The sequence below is a fragment of the Vicugna pacos genome, chromosome 5 (assembly GCF_048564905.1).
Source record: "Vicugna pacos chromosome 5, VicPac4, whole genome shotgun sequence".
Classification (NCBI taxonomy): Eukaryota; Metazoa; Chordata; class Mammalia; order Artiodactyla; family Camelidae; genus Vicugna; species Vicugna pacos.
In genome coordinates, this window is record NC_132991.1 from 48,735,066 (window position 1) to 48,753,897 (window position 18,832).

At 40.2% G+C, this 18,832-nt stretch overlaps 1 protein-coding gene across 5 annotated transcripts in view; it reads right to left on the reverse strand.

Moving 5' to 3' along the window:
- Window positions 1-5,463, reverse strand: part of NFE2L2 (NFE2 like bZIP transcription factor 2) — a 30,827-nt gene extending 25,364 nt beyond the window's left edge. For 2 of the 5 annotated variants that reach the window (XM_072961205.1, XM_072961206.1), the window contains exon 1: window positions 4,891-5,121. Coding sequence is in view for 1 of the 5 variants with exons in the window: in XM_006210203.4 (XP_006210265.1) it covers window positions 4,891-4,935 (45 nt within the window). In the remaining 4 variants the exon portion in view is untranslated. Of the gene's footprint in view, window positions 1-3,693; window positions 4,709-4,890 lie in introns of those variants that run through there. The other 3 variants (XM_006210203.4, XM_072961208.1, XM_006210204.4) reach the window with 3 other exon arrangements.
- Between the last annotated feature and the right edge of the window lie 13,369 nt (window positions 5,464-18,832).

An 18,832-nucleotide genomic window follows, 5' to 3' on the forward strand; every position in this document is an offset into this window, starting at 1 on the left:
CCAAGCTTGTGAGAAAGGAATGACTATTGAGAATCGCCAAGGACATTTTTTTAATCCTTCAGAACACAGGCTGTTGATGGATTATGACTCTCATTTATCAACAGGGCCTTTGAACGATGGTCTCGGTGCTCTAAATACTTCTTACAACCTGGATTTGTCTTCACTTCTACCAGAATTTGGACCAAATAAACTTACGTGCTCACATATACACGGAAAGGTTTTTTGTAACACACAGGTGTTAACATGACACATGCCATAAAACCAACAGGTTAAAAGTGCTTCTCATCCTCAGTGGTCCCTAAAATTCTTCATCCTAACAATTAAAAAGTGTTAACTGTAGCAGGGGCTGACAGAGAAAACTCCCAATTTTGTCAGTGTGGGATTTTGTTTAGCAGTCTTGTTTCATTTTTTTTGCTTTTGTGGGGTTTTTTTGGGGGATGGGGGGGTGTTAGATTGATTCATTCATTCATTCTAAATAGAGGTACTGGGGATTGAACCCAGGACCTTGTGTATGCTAAGCACCCATTAACCTCAACTCTTCACACCTAGTCTTGTTTCATTTTAGCAGGGAAAGTTCATGTAAGACCACTTGAGTTTTTCTGATACTGTTTAGGAATGTAAATTTTATGCACTTGAACATACTTTTGCTTTCCTTTCCAGAAAATATACCAATATCAATGAAAGAAGCCTTAGCCTGTATCTTAGAGCCCATTTAATAAATGTTTGTTGGAGCATATTTAAAAGCAGATGGCAATGAAATTTTAAAAACTCCTGAAATCCTATCATCAAAATATAAACCCCAGTCTCCATTTTACAATAAACTTAAGACACACAGTCATAGGTGAAGGGCTGAATAGCAATGTGCAAATTTGTCCTCCTGTAACCTAGTGTGCAACAGACTGCTGCAAACTTTCAGAAGTGGCTGGGCCAGGCTTTTAAATATCCTGGGTTTACTCAGAACAACTTTAAGGCAAATCATCCACTGAAATCCTGCAGTATCCTTAACTCAGATAATTAAGACAATAATTCTGAAAACAACTTATTTAACGATAAGACTAAAAAATAAAGTATTTAATTCTGAAATCGACTGTTCTCAAAACCCCTTTAACTTCAATGAGACAGACTTGTGCCCTTCAATTTCTTGCTTCAATTCAGAAACGCCAAAGTAGATTAGTGTTTAATTTGAACCAACAGATTTCTACCAGCTGTTTTCCACTCAAATTCTCCATACTTTCCTTCAACCTGGTTTAACTAGGTCTGTCCCACTCTCCAACATATACACTTACATCTGCACTACCAAACTTACTTCTGATCACTACTTCAAAATAAAGAGCCAATGGAACACAGGAATATACCAACTAACAAGGCAAACAAAAGACTCCAGTAGCTAAAAAGTTTGAATTAAGAAAAAGGAAAACCGTTTCTGAAAAATGTGAGGTAGAATCTAAGACAATGCTGAAATAGCAGGAATTTTTAAAACTATTGTTATGTTAAAAAATGGCCCAGCCTCTCTGCATTAAACCCCACCAGGCCTCAACATCTTCCTTAAAAGGCCCCCATGGGGCGATTCCATTGACATGTATTTACCCACTCACACACACAGTTATTAAATTTCTTGGTAAGTGGAAAAGGTACAGAGATTAATCCTTTAATTCCTGTCTGTCCTTCTAGCTTTTTTCAATTTAAACCATTTTTAAAGTGTGAGAATTTCCTCCTGTTTATAGTTAACTAGTCCTGGTCCAGTTTGGAAATGGAGTCATTCTACGTAGCTCTGAAGTCAGACTACCTAGGTTTGAATCCCACCTCCACCACTCAATAGCTGGGTCACTTTAACCAGGACTCTTGGCCACTCTAGGCCTCTTTCCTCACCTAGAAACTGGAGATAATAGTATTTCCCATGCGGTTACTGTGAAATTATGTGTGTGAAGCAATTATCGTGCTGCTGGTTAGTGCCAAATTCTTCCTGAACCCAAGAGTTTACACTGACAAGTTAATCCCAGACTAAGGAAAATTTAAAGAGTAAATATTATTTATGCAAAACCCCCTTTAAGTGTGTTCAGCCAGTAGAGAGGAAATTCCCAGAAATAAGTGTGCTTATAGTCCTTGGAGAGTTGTTTTACTCACGCAGTTCTGCAAGTATAATTCATCCTGAATAAAAATATTAAGAAAAAGAGTATTTGGCTTTCAATTCTTCCTGGTAATCCTAAAGAAAGTCAGGTTTTTGGTTTTTTGCAGCATTGTTTATAAAAACCCAAGTCAACAAGAAAGAAAGATTCCAAAATGACCCAAGTTATTATGTATTTATCCTCCTACAATCTTCCACAATCTGCCAAGAGACTTTTCACATATCTGAAAAGTCAAGTTGTTCTTTGGTTAACATTCGTTCAGGAGATGAGGAGCCTCTCCTATTTTTCTTTAAAAATAATCTTATCTGTCTAGTCCAAGTTCAACTTCATCCCTCATATACAAAAATACTGTTTCTCTACAGGACACCCTTGAAAAAAGCAATGGATGGTTCCTTCCACCTAATGGAAATATAGAATCTAAAACTCTCCCTACTGCCCTTCATTAACACCTCCTCCAAACAGAGGTTGAAAAACTATCCCAGTACCATCTCACACCTGGAGTTTCCCTGACAAAAGGTTAGAATCCGCCTAATTATTTTTTTTTTAAAGGAGGTACTCAGGATTGGACCTTGAGCATATTAAGCATGTGCTCTACCACTGAGCTATATACCTTCCTCACTAGAATCCACTTTTGACTCCTTGTTCAAATCCTTCTGGACTATGAAGATTAAATATGAATTAGAGTTACAGGTGTGAAGTTGATTCTAAATTTCATTCCATTTTATTTTTGATAGTCTTCAAATATGCAAACTGATGTTTGATTACAAGGTGGAAAAGTCGTTACCTTAACAAACATAAATGGAAAATTCACATTAAAAAGAGGAAACAGTACAGATGCTATATCTGCTTTTGTATATGGAAAGTTAACTTACACAGTAAAGGAAGAAAAAAATTTAAAAATAATATAACACTCTAGGCTACATTCCTGAATTTAGAAAAACTAAAGTCGATTAGTATCATATATCCTTTGGTCATGTAAATTACTAAAGAAATGGCTATACAGATTACTTTTGAACTGCAGCTAAATCAGAAAGCACAATTTACTTCTTCATACTAGTGGGGACCGGGGTTATACAATCCTAATGATTACTGAGGGAAAGTTCAAGACAAACAGCTTTAAAGAAAAAAAAAAAGTACAATTATTACACTGTCAATAGCTTAAAACCTTACTTTAGATCTTCAGGATCAGTCTAAAACTTGACGTTTAAGAGAATTTATTTACCATTTCTAATAAGTTACACATTTCCTTAAACCAAATATTTTTCCAAAGAACCCACTTAACAACAAAAAATTTTGTAAATAAAAACTTCTTTAAAGGTCCCTACGAAGTATGAACAGAAACCTCACTTTTGTGACAATTTACAGAACTTGTTAACAAAGCATTATGAGATACAACTGTCCCACCCTCTGCCCTCGCAAAAGAACATGCTAAGAAATCGAGGCAAATTCTCGATTTTTTGCAGAAAAGCAAAAACATATACAGCAGCCAAAGGAGACTACATGAAAGCAAAAAACTTAGTAACAGCTTAAAAACAATAGAAATCTAATTTACACTCGAAACTCTTACCCTTGACAGCACAGAACAGAATATCCTGCTTTACACATTTTGGAATTGCAATTCTGAAAGGCTAGATCCAAAGACAAAGCCGCCCTGGGGAAAATAACAATTGCGCAACAGATCAACAGCTCCAACTTGTCCCTTGGCCCCTGCGCGGCAAGGTTTGCACGCTATAAAGCAGTAAAGGGCCAACTGAGGGCCGCCGTGACAGCCAACCGGCCACTGTCACGGCGGCCGAGGCCACGCACGCGGCGTGCGCCACCGGGAGGCACCGTGCGAGGATCCAGAAACACGGAGCGCAGCCGACTGCGACCTCAGAGTCCGCCGCCACACCGGCATCTACCCGCGCGTTGCGAGGGGCCGACCCGGGGTCTGAGTCCGAACTGTTCCCTCCGGGCGGGGTAGCGCGCTGGGCCGAATACGGCCACCGCACGTCGGGGCATCAGAGCGCGCAGAGCACTTCGCTGATCGCCTCCCGCCCCACCCTGGGGGCTGGGCATTCTCGACAAGATGCCTAAGAGCGATCTTAGTCCAGCGATGGCTGGGCTGATTACTTGGCGAAAGAGCACCCTTGGACGGCCAAGCGGGGTGATGGCGCTGCAGCCAGCGCCCGCAGAGTTCGTGGGGCCGGGGGCTGCGGCAGAGGAGGGGCTCCGAGTCCCAGTCCGGAGGAGACCTCAGCTCCCCCGAGAACGGCCCCGTGACTAGGCACATTTTTGCCAGCTCCGAGGCGGGGGAGCCGTGCAGCCCCGGAAGGGCCGGGCCGCGCCGGCTCAGACCGCCAGCGTCCGCCCCCTCCTGCCCGGCTGCCTCTGGGCCGCTCAAACGCGGGAAGGGGGCTGGCCGGGGCTCCGGCGTCCCAGCTCTGGCGGCCTAGGGCGCGGCTACAGACGCCTCCTCGCCCCATGCCCGTGGGTGTAGCCCCCCCAACTCCAACCCAGCAGCCCTCGGGGACCCCGGGCGCGTGGTCAGTCGCACCACCGGGCTGGGTCCCCACTCCCCTCGCAGCCCTTTGGGTCCCCACTCCCCTCTCCCCGCCCCAGCGCAGGCGCAGCGGTTCTAGTGCGCGCGCGGCCGCAGCAGTCCTGGCTCCGGTCACAGACGAGAGGAGAGGCCGGCTGCGGCTGTCCTTCCCGGACCGCGGCTCTCTCCCGCCCCCGCCCCCGTCCTGGCACCACCAAAGGGCCCCGAGGGCCGGGGCAGCACCTGCTGGGACGGCAGTCCCGGCGGTGGCAGCTCCAAATCCATCATGCTGAGCTGGGGACCGTGCTCTGGGGTTCCGCGACGGCGGCCCTGTCCCGGCTGCCCAGGCAGGGTTCGGACAGGGCGGCACTAGAGGCGGCGGCTCCTCCGGGATCCTAAGCACTCTTTTCTCCGAGACTCGATCCTAGTCGCGGGCCGGGCTCTTGCCCCGCTCCGCCTCCCGCCCCGCGAGGGCGTGGCAAGAGCCCAGGCCCTTCCTTCCCCCTCTGGCTGAGCCGGCAGAGTTTCCGAAAATCCCCCACCCCCGCCCCGGCTGACGCAAGAAGCTGGCTGTCCAGGGGCGGGAAAGGGCTGCGGGCGGGCGGGGTCCCCGGAGGAGGGCTGCCTTAGCTCCCTGGTCCCCGCTCTCTATTTGCCCTCCTCGCAAATACAGCTAATGCTGTCCGCCCGCTGGATTAAGAATTGTTTGCCGAAGGTCGCTCGGGTTCGGGCGCTATGAAACAGTTTAAACAGTGGGAACAAACACGCCTGGAGACCCGGCGAAGGCGCGGGTATCGGAGCTGCGCTCCCTGATTTGGACTTGCCGAACCTTCCCCCACTTAATCTCACCCCACCGCGGGAGAGTGGCGCCAGTCCCGGGGGCGGGGGCCGGAGGCTGGGACCCCAGGCAGTGCGCACCGGCAGCTGCCCCTCTCGCCTTGGCTCCCTTCCGGGGCCGGGGCCAGTGGGAGTTGCCCAGGGGAAATGTGGACCGCGCGGGGAGCTCGTACTCGCCGTGACCCTGAACACCCTCCACTTACTCCCACGCGCTTGCACTCTCGCCAGGCTCAAGTCGCCAAGCGCAAGCGGAGAAGTCTCTTTTGGTCGGAAATGGTCCTTGTTGCCCACCAAAAGCTTTCTTTTCCCACCAGAGCGAACACACTTTACACCACAGACGGCGTCCTTTAATTCCTGTGCAATACTACAATATGCCATAATCTACTATATAATTGAACTAAAAATACAAAAGACCAAGCTATAAAACTATGGTGTGGCCCCGTTCTGCGAAAATATGTCCTAGAAAAAAAAAATTAAAAGTTGTTCCTTAAGATATTAATAGTTGTAGAATCACAAATGATTCTTCTCTTTGTTACTTTATGTTTTAAATCTACAATGAATATTACATTTCACTTAAAAACAATTATTTAAAAATTAATCATTGCACAGAGAAAACTTCAAGTACTTGAAAACAGGGATATTGTGAAATTTTATGATTTAAAAGAAAATAGATAAATGGTTTTTTTCTCTTATGCATTAACAATCTTCCTAACTCTTTAACAAGACTGGTTTTCAGTCTCTAACTTAGAATTCTGCAAAACCAGGTGAAGCAGACAGTGCCTGGCAGTGGTTTTACTATTTCATTCAAAAACCTGACGCCAAAAAGAAAAACAAAAAGCCTGACTATAGCAGACCAACGCCCAAAAAACTGCGAAGAACTTACTTTCTCTTGGTTGCATAATTTGACACTCCCAGGATATACATGTAATATATGTTCAAATATTCCTTGAGGTAAGTGAAGCCTAAATTAATTGCTTGTAATTGAAGTAAGCTTCTTCAACTTGAATTAAACTCCTTCAGCTGTTATGTGAAAAGCCTGCAAAATTATCTGCACACTAACAACAAGCTCAGAAGAAATTACTTACAGTGAATCTGACCCGAAACATGCAGGGACAATGAAATGACATATCTGCGTCAAAGACGAGCACATGAGTGTATTGTTAACAATTCAAGTTACCTATTAAAACTAGTACATCTGAGAAGGTAGGCAAGTGCCCAGGAGGTAGGAGATACCAAAGTCACATACGACATGGTTGCTGCCCTCCAGGAGTTTATAAAGGGTTTGGTATTTCCTTGTTAAGCAACAAATTTCCATTGAGTTGAGACTGAATGAAATAACCTTTACTTATGCAAAACTGCAATTACTGTGAGTATGTTATTTCAGGCACCTGCAGAGTACATATTTTCAAAGGGAGGAGAACAATATGATAAGAGTCTGAACATGTTTAAGAAAAATGAAGGAAACAGCTAGGGAAAGGAGTTGGCATTGAATGGTGGTTCACCATAAGCACAGGGAACCCCAGTCTCAGATCACCGATGTCAGGGAGGTTCTTGGTCTTTGCTGAACTCTGAAGTGAGATTGTATTCACATGAAAACCTAGGCTTGCCTTCTAAACTTATATATTGTGGTGTTGGGGCACAGAAACTGCACTGAGAAGCTCCAGGAGAATGCTGGGTTTTCTCTCCTGTCCTGGTGCCATGGGAGTCCTTTTTACTGCCAGGTTCTTCTGGCTATTTTATTTTTTCCCTCAATTTGTTTCGCATTTTACTAACCCTTGTATATTTCCATTGATGTCTGAATTCTTTGCCATCTTTGGAAAGAGAACCCTCTAAGTATGCTTGAAACATGTCAGAATTGTAATATGTAGCTCCAGAGTTCTCATAAAAACCAACCATCATCAGGTAAGCCTTCCAAGTATATGAAGTTTGGATAATGATGATCCATTTATTTCACCTTCTTCTGTGTGATCTAATCTGCTAAGTTTGCAAGGCCCAAAAAAGTATCTACTGTTTCATAATCCTTTATCACCTTGAGGCTTTTTCCCTCTTCTTTTCACTTTCCCTTAATTGTACTCTGTGTTTGAGCCAGAAAATATCCAAACTCCCTTGGAATTATCTTTGAAATTCTAAATTTGTCCAGCTTACAGTTGGAGCATACTGGGTCGCTAGTTTCCACGGATGGCACCCAATAAACCACCCCTCCTGATGTGGATGTGCTTGTGTAGTTCCCCCACATTGCATCAAGGCTGGCCCTGTGACTTGCTGTAACTTATAGAAGAAGGCTGGAAGTGACACTATGCCAAGTCTCCACATAAGCTTTAAAAGGGCCTGACAGCTCTTAATCTTAGGCTCTCAGAAGTCGGTCATTGTGTAAGAAGTCTGACTATCTTTGTGGGAAGAGAGACCATGGGGAAAAGCCCTGGGGGATGAGACTCCAAGTGGAGAGAGCAACTATGTGAACCAAAGCACCAGACATGGGAGTGAAGAAACCATCTTGGATCTTCCAGCTACCTGGTCAAACCCCAGAAGACTCCAGCCCCAGCTGCTATCACTGCAACTATATGTGAGAGACTCCAGGCAAGACCAGCAGAAGACTGCCTAGCTGAGACCAGTCAGCGCAAAGAGCTGTGATAGATTATAATATATTGTTTTTAGCCACTACATTTGGAGATGGTCTGTTTCATAGCAGTAACCAAAACAGCATATACTGAATGCCAGAGGCAAAGGTTTATCCTGGCTGCTTTTTGTTTGTTAACCATCAGTGGGAGCACATGTAGGGATGGTACTTTGCAGTTTAATAAGTCTCAGATCCTCAGGAGCACATTGACCTCCCTGTGAACGAAGAAGATATCTTTCCTATAATATATACTCGTTGCTGCATATAAAGTAAATCACCTCATCACCTCCTGCCTAAATGGCATGCATCACTATCATACCATTAGATGGTGAGAGATTCTCTTTATCAAAATACTCTTAAGGAATACATTTCATCATTTAAGTACATGGAGGTAAAAATGCATACAGAGATTTTGGCCCCGACATGACCTCATTTATACCATTTATGTAAGATACTTGCTGAATATCTGCTGAGGGAATTTGAACTTCAGGAGCAGCCTGCCCAGTGAATTAACTGAACTTCAGTACAGTAGTATTCAAAATAATATTAATTTCAAAACATACCCATAACCTCGGTTCCTTGGTGTGCACACTTCACTATGCAAACTACTTATACAAAGAGCTGTATATCACCAAAGCCAGTTTTAACTTCTATAGTTTTCTGGTCATATTAGAAACAGTCCTCTACAGGAACTACAGTGCAGTGAGTAAAGAGAAAAATCCAGAAGTTTTAAAGAGTGCCTTTGAATTATATATGTTGGTACCTATATAAAAATGTATGCGTAAGGAAAAAAGGCTGAACATATAGCCTTCAAAATGTTAACCACAATTACTCTGGTTAGTTAGATTACTGATAATTTGATTTTTCTCATTTTTACCTTCATTTTCCTAAATAAACATATATTAATTTTATAATAATAAGCAAAAAAAGTGGTGGTAGGGTCTAGAGGTAAGAGGGGAACACTTGCTTTTCTCCCAAGACACTGAGTCCACTTCATTTTCAAACTGAGTTTTAACCACAAACTTCGCAAATCTTTCCATTCTGTATTAACTACTGAGCCTGGAGAATTTGACCACAGCGTTAAGTGTGGTTATGGCAGGGGTCTAAAGATCCTTTTCTCCTTCAGTCTACTGCTGTGTCTGCAAAATTTCACTCAGCAGAATTGGAACCCCCAGACAAATATGAAATTTCACAAGTATATAGAGTGGAGACTAAGAACTGCAGATTCAGACTAATATGCAAAACTGTTTATACATAACATTGCTATATGGGGAAAATAAACAGAGTACAGAAGAACACCTACACCTAGAGCTATACCTGCAAGACAGGTTACCAAATATTAATAATTTTGGACAAACAAAAGCAAAATGCAGTGATGAAAGAGGAGAGCATCCTCATGGACAGGCCTTGCAAAGTCTTTAACACTCAGAGGCTGGAATGTGAAAAAAAGGAAGGAAGATTTGCCAACATATTTGTCTTCTGGCATATGCTGTTCCTCGGACTCTTATTTTGGCCTTTGCATAATACTGGAATTAAAAGAACCCTTAGAGATCTTCTGGTCCAAAGATGGCAAGTAAGCTTTACTTTGATTGCTAACTTCAGTTGATTGGTAGTGGCTGCCTACAATGCTTTGCTGAGAAGAATTTAGAAGCACTTCCTAATTTGGTAGAAAAATTTCAGTGATTGATTAATAAGGTCTGCCATGGACACAGAACAATAGGAATGGTTGCGCATATCAGGTGTTTTCCTCCCTGATCTAGTCCATCTCTCCACTTTTACATTTGAGGAAACTGAGGGGTGAAGTGGTTACCAGTGATCCAAAATTAGGTACTGGCAGAGCTAGGAGTAGAATAACATTTCCCGACCCCTGGTATTATGTTCTTCCTATACAATAAACTGATTTGGGCTTTTGAAGGCAAATTTAGCACTAGGCCAGACCTAAAGCATCAAGTGTAAATTTTATTTACATGTCAGTACTTTATTTTCGGAGGAGATTAATGACCCCGCTTATTAATGATAATAATTATTTCATGTAATTTATAATCATTCCCTACACATCATGGAGATGTGACTAGGCCCAATATTATAAATCAAAAGGATACAAAACAATGAAATGAGTTGCTCAAAGTTCAAAAAATTATTGTATCTGAAACTGGCTGGATCTAAAGCCCAGACTCCATCCACTCTGGGTCAGGTCTCTACAGAGTCCCTTGGCTGTGCTGTATTTACTGGGAGTACTCATAGGCGAGCTCCCCGAAGATTACATTTTTCCACACTTCGTTTAATTAATTCCCCATAGACAGAATGATAAAGTATTTTTCACTAGAGAGAAAGCTTGCAAACAAATACAAGAATAGGATTTCCACACTGAAGAACCTCTAAGTGAAGGGTAAGGAGAAACCAAATGGGCTGTTTGCAACTTCAGCCTCTCTACCTAATGGCAAGGTTTTTATTTTTCCGTTTTAATGAAGAGGTCTCAAAACAAGATATAAAATGCACTAACAAGACTATAATCTCTTGTAACCCATGTACTTCTTCCAATAAATTAAATTTCTCTGGTTGTATGCTTCTAAAAAGCTTAACATGCCAGTAACTTTAATGCCAGTTTAGAGGTATCTCTTCTTGTGAGATCCAGGTATCAGTTCATCACATTTCCTTTCTCCTTATGAAAGATAGATTATTTCAGTCTATGGAGTTCATAAACTTTCAGAAGTCTGTGATGGTAAATGTATGAATTCATGTGTCTTTTTTGAGTTTTGACTATGGGCCATGTACTTTATATGGAGTGTTCCATTTAATCCTCTCAGAAAATCAGTGACATAGGTATATTTTTACCCCCTTTTAGAAATGAAGAAAATAAGGCTTAGAGAGACTAGCCAATTTTATCTATGGACAAACAGTTAGCAAGTAGCTGAGCAGGTCACTCTGGCTCTCAAGTTCTTAAGCATGAAGATTTGCTGCATCCTGGGGACATTTAAAAAAAAAAAACTAGCAAGAGTTAATCAGGGAATTCAGACAGAAATGTTTTCTGAAATGTTTTGCCAAAAATTATCCTGGTAATTTACTCATTTAAAAAATAAGTTGATGAGGGGTACCATGTTGGGTATTTGAAGAAAGACCAAGATGCATTAAACTTGGGTTCTACTCTTAAAGTCCTTATAGTCCAGTAATAAAACATCACCACTGATCATAGCCAGGAAGTGGTGAATGCTCCAAAAGAGGCAGGCAGTCAGTCTACCCAACCTAATGGCAGACAGTCATGGTTGTCTCTTCATTTTTATGAAAATGACATAGCTTTAAAAAAAAAAAAGCTTTATTGAAGTATAATTGATATATAACAAAAGGCACATATTTGAAGTATACAATTCGATAAGTTTAGATATATGTGCGTGAAGCCATCAACACAACCAAGATAAGGAACGTATCCATCATCCCCCCAAATCTGCCTATACCTCATTTAACTCCTGCTTCTCCCTGGCCCCCAATCCATCCCCAGGCAAACACTCATCTACTTTCTGTAACTATTCATTAGTCTGCATGATCTAGAATATTATAAATGGAATCATACAATCTGCACTCTTTTTTCTCTGGTTTCTTTCACTCTGCATAATTGAGATTCATATATTTTTGCATGAATCAATAGTTAATTCCTTTTTATTGTAGAGTATTAATTGTGGGGACATACCACAATCTGTTTATCCATTCACATGTTGATAGACATTGGGTTGTTTCCATTTTTTAGCTATTACAAATTAAGCTGCTGAACATTCATGTATAAGTCTTCGTACAGATACACATTTCAGTTTTGGGGGGTAAATACCTAAGAGTAGAATGGCTGGGTCATAAGGTAGGAGCATGTTTAACTTTATAAGAATCCGCTAGACCTTTTTCTAAGTGTTTATATACCATTTTATGTTTCCATCAGCAATCTGTAGAGTTTCAGTTCCTCCACATCCTTTCCAAGACTACTTGTTTTAGTCATTCTAGTATATATATTATTGTGCTTTTAATTTGCATTTAATTCCCATCACTAATGACTAAAGATATTGACTATCTTTTCATGGCCCAGCAATTTGAATCTGTAATATAATATTTTTCATAGGTTGACTGAGAGGAAGGGATACATCCCTACAATATGCTTCCTTGTTAGAAACTTTGCTGTTAGATAAATAAAATGGAGTTATAGTAAGAAAATATCATTAACTATGGATTTAAATGATACTAAAAATCCAGAAAATAAAAAATACACTCCTTAATGCAAATTTGAGTTATTAAAAAAAAAAAGACAGAATACTAAGATTTTACTTTCAACTGGTGCCTCGGAATTTCTTCCACTCACCATGCATTGATGGACCAACTCATGTTTCCTGAATTGCACTGAAAAGCAACGATTATCTGTTTCTTTTTCCTCCTTGACTCCTCTCCTTTCAAAACCCTAGTAGTTACTATGAACAATTTTAACCAAATTGGTTAAAATCATCTATTAACTATCTTGAAAAGGCACTGCAGTTTTATTTTTTTTTAAAGGGAGTCCTAAACACTGAATAAATAGATATTTTGTGACAATACTGATTTATAAAATAGAGGAAGTTTTTAATGTACACTATAGACTTCTCCTTAAAGGAACATCATGAAGACTATTTTTTGGTGAAAGTTTGCCCATTCTAGTCTCTTGGGGACGTAAGTACTATATTGTCAGCAGCAAGAAATACGTCTTTTCAGTTTCAGTTGTCCACTCCAGGAGGAAGGTCATATAATACCAACATTTAATCTCCTTATAATCAGTTCAGTTTAATAAAAAATCATTGTGTGTGCTGTGTGAAGTGCCCCCGTGAGACCTGAGTTTACTGAGCACATACTATGTACTCAGCAAACTATATATACTATATATATAAATTATATATATATAAACTATATATACTATTTCCAGACACCTTTTATGTGTTATTACTAATCTTTACAACAATTGTTTTGCAGGTGATAAATCTGAGCTCAGCTGATACAGTAACTTGGGCAAGTCACACAGTTCCATGATCCAGTAACTTGGCTAAGTTTCTATGACAGAGTTTTAGTGAAATCCTAGATTTAACTCATTCTAAAACCTTTGTTCTTTCCACTGAGCCAAGCTAGTCCCGAGATACCATCCAATGCTTTGTGAATAATTAAACAACGTAGGGACTATTCGCTATACTATAATTTTTGCCATGAACTTTATTTAATTGTATGACGTACTTTGAAGGATGAACCATAATTTTATGCTGTTGGGAAATAGTAAAGCTATGCCACAATTTTCAAGTTGAAATTCAATATATGATTTCCATTTATTTGTTTTCTTTCTTGATTGCTGCTTAATAATCCTCTACTATTGATCTAAATCTGTAAATATATAAAAAAGAAATTATAAGGCCCCCTAGAAACCTGTATCTGATTGCTGGTGGCTAATGGGTGAATTTGAAGAATATCATTCTAAGGAACATGATTCAGATTTTATGGTCTGATTCCATGGTCCAAGGTCTTCATAACTGACTACCAATCAGTGCCAGATTCGATCACGGGACTTCATTAAAACTATTTAACTACAGATCACCTTCACAACTGCAACAGTCTATACCCTGTTCTGAGTGAACTACGCATTGATCACTCTCTACAGAGTGAATGTCTTACTTCTCAGAAGGCTTAAGTTGAGGTATGAGGAAGAGATCAACATCAATGTGGCTAAAAGAAGAAAAATCAGATACCTCTAAAAATAATATAATATAAAAATATTATAGGATCTTTAAAGATACAGTAGATTTGATATGGGTATTCAAAAGATGTAGAGCAAAGCAGCTCAAATAAATGAAAGAAAGGGCTATATAGGAAGGTTTGATGATAGAAAGGTAAAGGAATATAATGGAGAAAAAAGTAACTTTATTTATACATTGATCATTTTAATGCAGAGTATTGTAATGACTGAAACTAGTAATGACCCAGTGTCACTTCATGGCCTTCATGAACTGGCATTAAGGTACCAGAATAACACTGTATTTACCGTTATAGAGTGGTTATCTGTAAGAAATTCTCTGTGAAGCAGCAGAGAACTTAACAATCAAGTACCAATCATGTACTCTTTTTTTAATCAAAGTATATTTGAGGTACAACATTATATAAGTTACAGGTATACAATATAGTGATTTATAATTTTCAAAATGTATACTCCATTTATGGCTATAGTTATTATAGCTATTATAAAATACTGGTTATATTCCTCATGTTGTACAATATATCCTTATAGCTTATTTTTTACATAATAATTTGTACCTCTTAATCCCCTACCCCTATATTGCTTCTCCCTACTTCCGTCTCCCCTCTGGTAACCTCTCTTTAGTTCTCCAGATGTGTGAGTCTGCTTCTTTTTTGCTATATTCACTAGATTGTTATATTTTTTTAGATTCTAAGTATAAATGATATCAAACAGTATTTGTCTTTGTCTGACTTGTTTCACTTAGCATAATACCCTCCAAGTCTATCCATGTTCCCACAAATGGCAAAATTTCATTCTTTCTTATGGCTGAGTAGTATTCCATTACACACACACACACACACACACACACACACACACACACACACACACCACATCTTCTTTAACAATCAGGTACTCTTAAAGCGTTGGTACAAGTTACAATTTCTCTAGCCTATATTTTGACAAGTCCTGCTGGGTACTATGATAGAGAGAAAACAAGCACTAGAGACAGATCTAGGTTTACTTACTCACTATCCACGTGATCCTGGAAAAGTGGATGAATCTCACTGGATCTGTTTCCTCACCGGTGAAATGAAGGCTGTTGTGAGGATAACTAAAAGTTACTTGTGAAAATGAAGCAGTTAGATCCTCTGAAATGATAACCCAAAGCCAAAAAATTACGTGAAAAGCACTGAAGTGAAAAAGACCACTGCCAATCCATAAATATAAACTATTTATTTCTTTTCATCAATGCTTACTATTCAGCACAATGAAAAGAACAGCCGGTCTGAAACTGGGAGACCTAGAGATTCCTCAAAATAAAAATAAAGGATTTGGCTTAGACTTAAGCTCCTCAAGGGCCAGAGACTCTCGTAATTTGTTTTATCCCTTTTCACTTAACCTGATACAGGAGACATTTGATAAATATTTGTTAAATGAATGAATGGCTGCATGAATGGATTTGTTAATTTCCAAATTTCCTTCCAACATCAACACACTGCTTTTATAAGATGACAGGAGAGAGTGCATTGTATGAACACTGTTTTATTGTATTGTATTAGGGCACAGGTATTCATAACATAAACTACTGGTTTGGCCAGAGACATTGGTATTTATGCTGAAATACAGAGGATGTCTATGTCATTTTGTACATTTTTTTGTTAATAGATATTTATTCATTTTCTATTCATTAAGGAATTTTCTGAGTCAATGGAACATGATCCTGAGGAAGACTCAGTAACATGAGGTTTGCATTCTTGCGATAAGGGAATGTCAGTTTCCAGGTAAAAAATATTTTAAATATTTTTAAACAATGGCAGTGGAAAATAAGGAATAACTCTTAGTGTTCTTTGCAACTCTTTATGTTTATAATTTAGGAGCCCTTGCTGGCTGAATTCTGTGGTATTGCTGCCAAGAATTTGCAGACTGTATAAACATTTTCATTTGCTGAAATGTTAATGTCCTAATTTCAAAACCACATAATACTTAGTCCATTAGAGCCAATGACCTCTGCTGTTCACTTTTACATTGCTACCTAATTCAGAAATATTTTCCAACTCCACTTCTACATATAGGATTGAATGTGCTATGCAAGCCCAGTGGCTCACTGTTAGCCTGCAGATCAGTATTTATTTCAGCTGCTTATCTTTGGTCTAAATGGATTTGGCACTGCCACCATAACATGACTTTAGGGACTCAGAAAACAGTGCTTTCCTTGCCTAATACATACTTTTAAAAAATTCTCCTATCTGTTTCTTAATAACTAAATTGTTGGCACTGGTTTTCTCTAAGTGGTAGGTTTAGGAGTAGAGGAATGTTTACTTCCTATCTTAAGTATTTCTGTATTTTTTAAAAACAAGCACTATTTATATATTAATATTTGAATAAGTAATATATACTCATAACTCAAATATTTAAAAAATATAAAAGGTGAAAGTCTCCCTTCCCTGTCTCCCATTCATTAGGTTTCCTTCCTTTTTCTCCTCCCAATCCACTGTTACTGGTTTCTTGGATATCATTTCAGAGTAGTTTATGTATATAGAAGCAAATACTTACATACATACATAATATTTTTTCTTTTTTCACACAAAATACAGCAGATAGTGCATACTTCTCCCCATCTTGCATCTTTCATTAAATACAGCTTGGAGATTTTCCCATATCAGTACAATACATAGCACATCCTCATTATCTTCCTTTTTTATTTATTTCTATCTTTTTGTGGCTGCATAATACTCCATTAACATATATGAATGCATCATGATTTACGTAACAGGTTTTGTACTGATGGTCATTTGATTGTTTCCAACCATGCTATTACAAGTAATGCTGCAATGAATAACCTGTACCTAGGTCATTTTATGTGTCAAATATATTCATAGGATATATTTAATTAGAAGGGATTGTTGGGTCAAAAGATACATGCATTCATAAGACTGAGCTTGCCGAATTAACCTTCATGGAAGTTGTTCCAGTTTACAATCCCACAAAGATTATCAAACTCTTAGATTTTTGAAAATCTGAGATGTGACAAATGCTACATCAGCATAGCTTTAAGTTGCATTTATCTTATGTGTCTTATTTCTGCCTTTGGCATTTCCCCATCAAGCAGAATGCTGGTTTGGGGGATGACACAAAAGTACTTTATCATTCTAAAGAAGTATTCATCTGTTCCTATGTTGAGTGCCTTTTATCAGGTTGTTGAAACCATGGAGTATTTTAATAAACACCAACTACAACAAAGTTACTCTTCTGACCTATTGTCTTCCCAACCTCCAGTCTCTTGCTGATCTCTCCCATTGGTTGATCCTAACCAGAAGACAGAAGGAAAGGGAGTCAGTCAGCTTCTCAGAGCACAGCGCAGGGTAGAGGAGGACAGAGGGCAGATCTGGACGAGCAGACAGGGCACATACAGAGCCAGTAATAGCTAAAACAGCCTCTCTCTTCATTAGTTGAAAACAAAAAGATTATTATAGGTGGCTAAGGTGATTCTCTTGAAGCTAGTAGCATCACCTTTGTTTACTAAAAAAGTAAAAGAAAAGTGTAGGGTCTCAGTCTTGGGCACTTTTACATGGCAAGCTGCTGGTGCTTTTTCTAGGTCTAATTTGAGTGGGCCCATGGATTGCATTTCCTGGTCAGGACTGGGCTTCTCAAATGTGGCTTCCCTCTATATCTAGTACCTTATTTTTAAAAACCTTGCCACTCCTTCCCCAGATCTAAAAATAATGTTCGAGTGTGATGGATATCAGACAGGTCAGTTGTCAGCACCGGAACCAGACACTGCATCTTCTGGGAAGGATCCAGCAGAACACGTCCCTTTTACTGGCTCCCTGGCCAGTCTCCAGGGGTATTCCGTTCAGGCCTACCTCAGATGCCCCCACACATCAGCAGGCCCGGCCCTGGGGGCAGTGATTGCACCTGACTGTACCACATGATGCCCTCTCCGATGGGCTGCTTCCCTTCTGCCAGACATGGAAAGTGTTCCAAACTCTGCAGCAATCCTGGCCTCCTCCTGCACAGGCTGCGTATTTTAGGAGACATCATGGATCACAGAGTTGCCAGATAACATACAAGACACCCAGTTAAATTTGAATTTCAGATAAACAACAAATAATTTTTACTATGTCACAGATATCACAAGGGACATCCTTATACTAAAAAAATTATTCTTTGTTTATGTAAAATTCAAGTTAATCTGGGTGCCCTGTATTTTTCTTTTCTATATGTGGCAACCTTTCATCACAAATCATCCCCCACTATGCTTCCCATCCCCTCCCCTAGTTTTAAAATCCCTCCACTAGAATCAGGTTCACTTAAGTGTTAAGACAACCTAAGAGGGTGATTAATTATACAGGCCATAGTTAGGATTCACTTTCGAGGGCTTCACTTCTGACTTTGACTCCCATGAATGGTGACTAGTGTTTCTGATCAGTGAATTTGTTATCTGGGCACTAAGAAAGACATTTCAGTGGTGGTTGAGAACAAGGCGGGGGTGTGTGAAAAAATCAGATTCCAGCAGGTTTGTGTGGGGATAGGGATGGGGGTGGGGGTGTCCAGGAATAGCTTAAAGGAAAGCCAGCTGGAAAGAGAATGTTGAAGCAAACTTGTACCGTCTGACCATTCTGTCTGACAGAGATCCTTGCATTATTCCTTCTCTTTATCAACACACACTCATCCCCCAGTGCTGGGCATAAGCTGGAGGTTGGGTCCCAGCAGAACAGAAAGGAGGAGGCCTGGTAGAGGAACAACTAGCAAGCAACCAAGGGCTAGGAGTAAAATAGGCCAGGAGGAGAAGTAAAAGCAAGACACATTTAAAAATTAGGTGCTTGACATTTGAGGAAAAATTCCAAAGTTAGCCAAGACTAACTGCCTATTGCAGGATTCAAAACCTCTGCCTCACAAAACTTGTGAAAAAGGAAGTGATGATAGCACGGGGCATCCTGCTGACCCTTCTCCCTGCCTGGGTACTTCTCCATTCTGGCCTCCATGCGGCCACACGGAGCAGAGAC